This window comes from Gymnoscopelus microlampas (genome assembly GCF_963454915.1).
Source record: "Gymnoscopelus microlampas genome assembly, chromosome: 15".
Classification (NCBI taxonomy): domain Eukaryota; kingdom Metazoa; phylum Chordata; class Actinopteri; order Myctophiformes; family Myctophidae; genus Gymnoscopelus; species Gymnoscopelus microlampas.
Window position 1 is genome coordinate 26,683,449 of NC_139952.1, and position 9,653 is coordinate 26,693,101.

The following is a 9,653-nucleotide window of genomic DNA, read 5'->3' on the forward strand; positions in this document are numbered from 1 at the left end:
CTTTATGCATTTATTAGCGTTCTTTTTTTACCCAGTGGTGAATTCAATTAAAAGAGATCTTCAATTATGAGGTCCTTTATCAATATCATTACTTGGAAGGGTTGTGATAAAGATGAACGTTTTACCAAGATTTGAGGTCCCATCTTCATGGTGGAAGTGGTTATTGGATGCAAATTGAAAATGACATGTTCAACAACAAACCCCATAAGAGATCTCATACAAGATTATTCAGAGTACAATTGACCTCAGCTATTCAATCCAAGTATTATGACCAATGTGCTCTCGTCTCCATTACAGAATAAGCACACAAGTAGCCTACAAATCACATTTTGTAAACTTGCCTGGTTGTGACTACCAGTGTTGGTCACTTTTTTAAGTTTAAGTTTAGTTTTCCAATGGTGAAAAATTAAAAGCTCTTGATAGTGGGCTTGGAGTCAGACAGACTATACTATAGGCCAGGGTCTATAGTGTATTAGTGTAGCTTTGTTCAGTGCCTGCATCTCACTTGGAAATTTGTTTCTGTGTCTGCCGTTTGTCCTCTAGCCACCTCCCTTCACGCACGCAGCACGCTGGCCTTACAGCAACAATAACCACACATAACAGCACTAGAACTTTCATGTCCTACCTATGATTCAAACACGGGTACCCCAAAGTGCTGACATTTTTACCACTGAGCCACGCCTGCTTGCTCAGGGGAGATACTGAATTTTGACTTTCAGGCAGTTCCACTGGCCACTTGTCAACCAGTAGTGGTCCTCCCCGACCAAAGGGACACCAAATATGTCTGATGAAGAACCGGCAGGCTCGAAACGTCACGTCCGATGATGGTGTAAAGGCACCAATAAATCCAAAAAGTTATAGTGTAGTTTTCAACCCATATAAGATTTTCTTTTTTTAATTCCATACACTTTTAGACATCAGAGCAGATCAGCAGTGTCATTTCAGATAGAAGTGGTCTGGAAGTGTCCGTCCTTTTCTAAAGAAAAAATGTGTTTAGTGGGTAATTAAAGCAAGATAAAGCTTTAAATACTCAGTTCAATCATTAATGAGCACACTTTGTGATAAAGCAGTTTATTAAAATTTATACATTGCTTAATTTCTTTTAGAGATATATTGAACATCTTTTTTTAACAAAACATTTGTTACAGTACAATTTACTGATGGTGCAACTCAAAGAATAACCACATAATCGCATTGCCCCCGAATGGATTCCAGCTGATTAGAGGGTAACACGGGTCCAAAGAATTGGACCCTTTCCGAAACAGAGGATAATTAGATCCAGGGTCCAAAATTGACCCGTGGAGATTTCAAATTATTAGACCCGGTCCGAAACTGACCATGATGGGTCTACACTTGTTACCGGACCCAAGGCACATACTATACAATTATATTTTCAGCAAGGCTTTATAAAACATTTCACAGTTGAGACTAACCGTCTGTTACTGTCACCTCCCCCTCCCCGATATAGATCGCGGAGGGGGAGAAGAGTTACATAGTCTCGCATAGCCAGACTTTCAGAGAGCTCCACCGCGGAGTTAGTAGGAGGAGCTGTGAAAGGTCTGGCTATGCAAGACTATGTTGAGACATGCCTGTCTTGACTGCGTTAAATCATTCTGTGTCACAGCACTCACTGCACTTGATTTGGCAGCGTTTCAATCAGCTGTCAACGCACGTGTGCCTCATTCATATGTAATAACAGACTATATGAACTTTAGAACATGCAGCAATAACGAACCTGACTACAAAAAAAAGAAAACATACACAAAAAGGCAACTATATATTGCACTTGCGCATTATTGAAGGATAGCTACTGTAAGCAAATAACTTCTAACTTTTTGCACCTAGCATCTTCCACTCTTTTCAATTGTTATATTACAATATACCATTCACGCTGAGGAAGGCCGGTGGGCCGAAACGTCCGTCATATGAACTGCTGGGGCTGAAAGACTGGAATAAACATGAGTGCTGGTATTCCTTTACCGTTTCTTCCAGAACCGTGCACCCGAGACACACGTACTGTGAAATACTCGTCTGATGAGTCTCTCTTTCAAGTTACAATTTACCATGACAGGTTTCAGATCCACAATGACAATGCAAACCGTTTGAGACATCATCTGCCCCTCCTACTATAGATCTGTAGTTCCAGGTCAACTCAGTACCAGATTTGATGACCCTGAAACAAAAAGAGGTGAGAGGAATGTCAACCCATCTGTAAAAAGATCACGACAGAAACATGATGTATGCTTATTATGCTGTATGTGTTGGTCAAAAGCATTCAACCAATTCTATCAGACAGTGACAGGTGGACACTTACTCGCTGGTGAAAAAAGCCAGCCAGGGAAACCTAATGTCATGTGTATCCACAAAGACATTTTGCACGAACATATTGGGGCTACAGCTGTGCTGTAAGACAGAGAGAGGACATGTCCAGCCATTCACTTTGTGCTCATATTCAGTGACATTTTGTGAACTTCATGGAAATAAAGTGGCTGTTTTTTGACAGCACAGTGTAATCCCGCCTGCATCAGAACTTACGTTGAAAAAGCGTGCTACATTCCCTTCCAAACTAGCATTGACGACGTAGCACTGGGTCTCCCCTGCAAACAAATGCCTGGTCATCGTCGTGGTAACAGGGGTAGTGGATTTCTCTGGTCCCTTCTCCTTTGAGGTAGAGTGAGATTTTTTTGCAGGGCCTGCTGTCTTTTTAGGGTCTATGAGAAATATACACACATATCAGTATTTCAGTCTGAGCCAGGTCTTCTAACATTGAAAGGACTGGTAAGTTCTCTTGTGAGTAGGACGTGTGAAAAGCTGACATATCACTTGTGTGTCACTGTGTGTCAAGAGTAGGGGTGCAACAGTTAATCAAACTACGGTAGTTAATTTAATTGATAATAAACACATTTTTAAACTAGAAAAAGTGCTCCTCGGAGCACAGGTCTCCGCCAGGTCAGGTACGTTATTGTAGCCTCCTGGTGGCGCTATAATAGGCCAATGTGAAAAGGGTCCCATTAGTTCAAGGGCTTTTCACTGCAATCGGACACTGCATTCATGATTTGAGGCATTTTGTTCCAAAAATGTGTTTTGCAAAATTAGACCTGCTGGTGGCGCTATAACAGGCCAATGTGAAAAGGGTGGCATTTCTTCCTCGGCCTAATAGAAATGTGTGTGTGAAATTTCACGGAAATCGCAAGCTGCGTTCATGATTTGAGGCATTTTGTTCAAAACGGACCAATCCTCCAAACTTTGGAAGCCAATCTTAGGCAATCAGGATGGAATATAAATCCGCATTGATCACATGACTATATAGATACTGTGTACCGATTTGTGTGATGTTTGGACAAAATCTGTAGGAGTAGTATCAATAAATGTGTTTTGCACATATCGGCCTCCTGGTGGCGCTATAACAGGCCAATCTGAAATTGCTCAGTCTAGATCGGCGTGTCCCGGTGGAAAAGTGACGCATGTGCATACTCTCTATTTGGTCATGAGCTAAATTGTGCATTGCAAAGAGGAACGTGCATTGAATGCAAACATACCCTTTTGTGTTCTTTTCCGGCTATCCTTCTCTAGTCTCACTGTAGCTTCCTTGCTCTTGGTGCTATAGCCAGATTTCGTGGTGAACCTCAATTCAGTGGACGGGACAGAGTCAGAATCTATCTGGTCCTCAGCTGATGGGTCATGGAACATGATAAATAATAAAAGTTAAAGGACATATAGACAATATATAAAATATATTTTCCAGCTGAAGAAGGGAATCCATCTGGTCTGTACCTGGTTCACTATCTGAACAGTACGCTTCGGTCTCATAATCCTCCTTGCGAATCTCAGCCGCCTCTATGTGGTTCAACTTAACACAGTATTCATTTGGACCGAGGTTCTTCTGCCCCCTGTTCTGAATTCTACCTGTAGAGGGAGAGAGGGAAAGGAAGGGAGAGAGAGAGAGAGAGAGTGAGAGCTTGAAGAACTGAGTCCAGCGTGATGGAAAAATCACTAATTTCTCTACTCGTGTACCTGCTGTACTAAATATGATATGTCGCAAATTACTTCATCAGGTGCGCACAGAGAGCAACATTCCATTCAATGGAAGCCACTGCAGTAAGCATTTTTTAGTCATTTTAACAATAGGCCTTGTGTGTGTCGATAACGGCTGTCCTGCTGTCTTTGAAGAACTGTTGTAAATAAGGAATTTGCTGAGAGACACTCCTGTGTCGAGATCAAAATTGCACAAAAGAATCAAAATTGCACATGTAATGTTCTTCCTTGTTTTTCTTTTGTATACTCTATGCAAGAGCTTACATTACATGGGTAGTCTACCAGGGCTATACACAACGGTGTACTTGACAGATAAATAGGATGATTTGACTATCAGTTTTGGGATAGTTGTGAAAGTTGCCTTTTTCGGGTCATTGAAAATTGTCCACCTGTACCATACTCTGAATCGACAGACAACTTCAGTGGACTGAGGGCTCTCTGAGTGACTTACCACTGAAGGCCATCCAGCCGTCACACTGATCAAGCCTGGATGGCCAAAAAAGGTTTTGTGTTTCGTTTAAAAACAAGTAAACAGATCCTTTCTGAGTGCGAACCTCTTCTTTAATGTTAACGGATTACTAGGACAACGCCATCAGACGGTCAGAGCGCAGTGTAATACCAACAAACTGATTACCACTGAAGGTGCAAACGAAGGTCCCTATGGCCACGTCATCCAGGCAGCGGACGCCCCAGCCTCGATTATCCGTCTTGAAAACCTCCAACCTCACCTGGATACCATGCTGCACCACTCGGTTGGAGCACATAGAAGGGTCACAGCGGCACAGAGCGTTACACTCATACACACTGAGGAGATGGGAGTGATGACAAAGGGGGACATGTCAAAGACCCATGAAGCAGATTGAAAACAACAACAACAACAACACACACACACACACACACACACGTTACAAAGCGCTTCTTTGGTTTTAGTGTCTAGCAGTAGCATTTTGTACACTTTGGAGGCTACAAAGTGTTCCTTATACACTAATAGTCAAGGCATAAAGAAATAAACACATGTATGATGATTTTGCTCTGCAAAATTGATCTGATCCTGGATATATTCCTGAAATTATAAAGAATATGTCTCAAATAGTTTTACGAGGCTCTGAAAGTTTAGATTGCAATCATATAAGACAGTTTTTACAATAGAACAAATGATGACTCATAACTTATGCTTAATTATTTATCTAAGTACAGAAATGGCTATGTTATCGCTTCAGCCTGATGCTTTCTTCCACAGCTGTGCATGAAAAACTCGACAAGACAATTGTTTGTGAAATACGTTGAGTTTTTTGTGGAATACTACAGTACACGACTGAGGTCTGCAAGGCTTAAAGATGACTCGGCTGAAGGCTTTCACAAGTTTACAGAGCAGAGATTTATGCTGCTTTCAAGACAACTCAAAACCCATTACAAATAATTATCTCCTACCTGTGAAAAAAAAAGGTTTGTCCAAATCAGAATTTTATGTCAGGAATCATGTGAAAGTGCCAATGTCCCCCAAACAACTGACATAGCAACAACACTGAGGTGACAAGCATGGTTAGTGGTAAGAACTGAATTACCATACAAGTGTTCGTTTACTTTCAATACATAATTGGATCTGAAATGATGCAATATGTGTTGTATCTTTCCAAGGGGCATCCCCTCTTCTTCTCTTTCTTTTTTTCTATGGAAATAACGATACGATGGGAACTATCACAGAAACAAATTTCACCCACTGTGACGTGACAATAAAGCTGTATTGTCCTAGTTGTGAAACTAATGCACTCCATGTTGTCTTGAAAGCAGCATTAGCTTTGAAGAATCCAGCCATGCCTACACAAATTGTGGCTGTTTAAGGTACTGGTATCATATCTGTAATTTTGCATGCCTGAGCTGCCTACTAGGTATGGTATATGCATATCTTAAAGAGGCACATCATGAATTAGACTTAAATAAAAGAATGAAGAAGCTCACCCAGTAACAATGTGATTGTACAATCTCTTGTAAGAATATCCAGCACTTTGATCCACTGGTCCCTCAGTGCTCAGGGAAGTGCTTTGAACAGTCAGCTGCATGCAGGAACACACCACACTGCAAAGTAAAAACACACACTTTGTCATAAGTCAACATTTCCAGTCTGAAGTCACACAACTAGCTTTGGCTAGATTTTCCGATCACATGGATTGTTTTTCATGTAATCGTGGATGCACACATTTTCCATTCTTTTTCTCCCAATTTACTGGTTGTGCCAATTCCCCTGTGAATTCTAGCCCCTTGTCACTGTCAAAAGTTTGTCCTAGCAAGAGCACAGACAACAACATGACTGATACGTGTGACACCCTCTCCTTTTCACCTGACAGTGAGGAGTTTCACTGGGGGGGACGTAACACATGCGTGGAAGGTACCTACTACTCTTCCTTAGTTCCGACCTCACTGAACAGACGCCCTGACCAACCTGTAAGAATTGCTAGTGCAGTGACAGAAATCACCCTTCCCGCACCCCTCCCACAAACATGGCTAAATGTGTTTGTTGGGAGCAGCCCGTCAAACCGCAGAGGATTTAAATCCCTAGTCTACATGGTGATACATTTAAGTCCTGCGCCACCAGAGCGACCCCACATGTAATGTTTTTTTCCTAGTAATCGTGGTTGCACACTTTTGCGTACGTATACTGTATATGGCACCTTTCTGGGTCTTTGGTACAAAAACATACCTATCGCCGCAGCCATCCGTGCAGTCACAGCCCACCAGAAAGTCAGGGGAAGTGTTGATAGAGATGCCGTCTGTTGCCACGCGGTCCTTTCTATACATCAGAGAGGGAGGTCGCTCGCGGTTGAGCTCGTTGACACAGGAGATCTTTCTGAGCTCCTTGCCATTGGCGAAGTCTAGGTTTAATACTACTTGGCGCAGGGGCTTTCGGGTCAAGGAGATGGACACCTCAGGGTCCAAGCAGAACATCTCCAGAGACAGGAAGTCACAGCGAGTCTTGAAAAGGTAGTCCTGCACTTTCGCCATGGTGGTGAGACACAGGCCACATGGAGTCTTGTAGTAGAGGTGGGTTGACTCCTTTGAAGGAAACGATCAATAAACGATCAATAAAACAAAACAAAACCTTTTCGTAGGCAGGTTAACCTCATTTGTTGATGGTGTCTCTTTATATAATAGGTACTTTTATCCAAACTCGCCAAGCAGAAAACTGGAAGGAGCACAAAACTGGTTCCTCTACCTACAGTATACACTAGTGATGAGCGGGTCGGGTTTTTTCATGACTCGGCCCGCCCCGCCCCGCGACGGAACCCAACCCGCCTCAACCCGCCCCGCGAACCCATATATAAATCTATGGCTCAACCCGCCCCGCGACCCGCGATTTTTTTTTTATTCTGTAAAATCATGGTTAGAAAATAATCCCCAAGTGTATTCAAACTGTTTTATTGTTATTATTCTTATTCTTATTAGGAATAAAGACAAAACAAGAGCATGTGATCATTTTTTTTTTTGCGTGCGAGAGCGGCTGACCCGCTGACCCACAGCCCGCATAATTGCCTCTGAAATTCTGACTCGACCCACCCGCGCCGCGGGTTGACCCGCGGGTCCCGCGGGTTACGGGTCGACCCGCTCATCACTAGTATACACACATCACAGTCTGCATTTAGTTTGACACAGTATTTAGCCAATGTATCACATCATATATATCTTATGCTAAATGTGCATTGCCATATACCTATTGCAGACAGAAAATATCACAGTCAAAACCGTTTTGTCTTTTAAATCTCAGAGAGAGACTCACTCAAGAATGTATTTGGAAAAACACTGAACCAACCCAAAAATATGTGAACTTATTTGCATTTACAACTTTCAAGAATATCTGTGCGTAAACAAGAGAGAGGACAGCGGAACAGTGATGACGTAAGGTGTAGAGGTGGCGAAGGTGAAGGAGCTATACCTGGGGTAAACTATCCAAGGTAATGGGGCGTGTGGAAGAGAGGTGAAGAGGGCAGGCAGGGTGGAACGGATGGAGGTTATTTGTGACAAGAGGGTACCGGCAAGAGTGAGAGGTAAGATGTATAGGATGGTAGTGAGACCAGCCATGCTGTATGTCTGGCACCGCTCAGTTGTGATTGGATTTCACTCCCTCCGAATAGTGAGGGACCAATCAGGGCCCAGTATGCAAATTTGGGGCAGGTTTATAGCTAGCTAGCTATGATTCTCATTAGGAGTGAGACAGAAGGACATAATCAGAAAGTTTTGGGATAAAACAAGAGGCAAGTTTGAGATGTGAAAAGGAGGGATGAGAGGTACATTGGGAGAAGGATGCTGAAGATAGAACTGCCAGGTAAGCGAAGAGGAAGGCCAAAGAGGTGGTTTATGGATACGGTGAGAGATGACATGCAGGTGGCAGGAGTCGTGCAGAAAACAGAAACAGATGGAAACTGATGATCTGCTGTGGCGACCCCGATGGGAATGAACCGAAAGAATAAGATTTGCATTTAAAACGTTTAACAACTCATTTGTCATTAAATGAAGAGTACCTCATCAGTGCCATTCTTCTTGCGAGCTTTCACACGGTGGAACCCATAAAATAGAGGAGCCAGAAGTGGGTTGCGTTCTATGTGTGGCTTTTTCGCGTCTTTGGGCCTGTTTTGGTCCAGACAGGCAGGGCAGCAACGGTGAGGGCTGTATCTGACCAGCTTAGAAGTTGGTATGGGGGTGGCTATTCTCTCTTCTGTCCCCCTAATAAGTATAAAAGATACATGTTTAAAAAATACAATTCATAACTAGTAGTATTAACAATAATAATAAATAATCTAGATTTTATAACAATTTAATTTACACAATTACAAAGTACATGAATTCATTTTGAGGTTAGTATAAAAAAAAGGCAAGAATGACTTTTCATGATAAAAATAAATAAATAGAACCTAATGCAGGACCTGGGCTGGCCATATGCAGAGTTTAAATTAAAACTGTCCTGAGATGTCGCTGTGACAGTGGACACTGACTACAACACACCCTGAGTGTATTTGTTGTAGTCACAGGGCAAGGGTGTAATAACATGGAGTGTAAAACTGTAGTACACAAATATTTGCACCACAGTATAGCACCCTCATCTAGTAGTTTGTTTAGGAGGCAATCACATCATGTGGTCTACAAATAGTAACAAATCCAGACTGACATAATATATTCATAGTACTTTACTCCCTGTTCACTACAGACAGTATAAAGACCATTACAGGCAAAGTCCAAGTACAGTATTTTATCCAAAACAACAATTAAATGTTACTTTCAGCTTAAAATTAGAATCCTTCATTTGAGAAATTTTACTTTTTAGCGCTGGTGCTCGCGCTGACAGGACTGGTCTGAGGGGGCTTGCTTGGATGGATGGTCTGTGTTGATGTCACTGACAAATGGAAAGAGGCAAAGGAGTGAGTTCTCATTACACGTTACCAACAAGGTTATTAGTTAAATAAAACTAATGCAATAACAATAACGGAATTAATTTTTCGTTAAGTGAAATAAAAACAAAGCGTTGGCGTTATAAAACAATCTGAGAAAAAGTTTCATCTTTGTCAATTTATTTCATACACGAGTATAGTATTCCAAATCTACCTTCAATTTTTTTTAGCTGTGCCAGT

At 42.0% G+C, this 9,653-nt stretch overlaps 1 protein-coding gene across 2 annotated transcripts in view; it reads right to left on the reverse strand.

Moving 5' to 3' along the window:
* Positions 1 to 1,061: 1,061 nt before the first annotated feature.
* LOC311062105 (histone-lysine N-methyltransferase SETDB1-A-like) overlaps positions 1,062 to 9,653 on the reverse strand; it is a 20,087-nt gene continuing 11,495 nt past the window's right edge. The window contains exons 10-19 of one of the 2 annotated variants that reach the window (XM_084080911.1): positions 9,343 to 9,418; positions 8,550 to 8,751; positions 6,734 to 7,086; positions 5,995 to 6,111; positions 4,670 to 4,839; positions 3,775 to 3,906; positions 3,540 to 3,671; positions 2,536 to 2,711; positions 2,315 to 2,403; positions 1,062 to 2,173 (exon numbers count right to left, since the gene is read on the reverse strand). In XM_084080911.1, coding sequence (XP_083937037.1) covers positions 2,053 to 2,173; positions 2,315 to 2,403; positions 2,536 to 2,711; positions 3,540 to 3,671; positions 3,775 to 3,906; positions 4,670 to 4,839; positions 5,995 to 6,111; positions 6,734 to 7,086; positions 8,550 to 8,751; positions 9,343 to 9,418 — 1,568 coding nt within the window. In that variant the 3' untranslated portion in view covers positions 1,062 to 2,052. The remainder of the gene's footprint in view (positions 2,174 to 2,314; positions 2,404 to 2,535; positions 2,712 to 3,539; positions 3,672 to 3,774; positions 3,907 to 4,669; positions 4,840 to 5,994; positions 6,112 to 6,733; positions 7,087 to 8,549; positions 8,752 to 9,342; positions 9,419 to 9,653) is intronic. The other variant, XR_014602466.1, reaches the window with a different exon arrangement.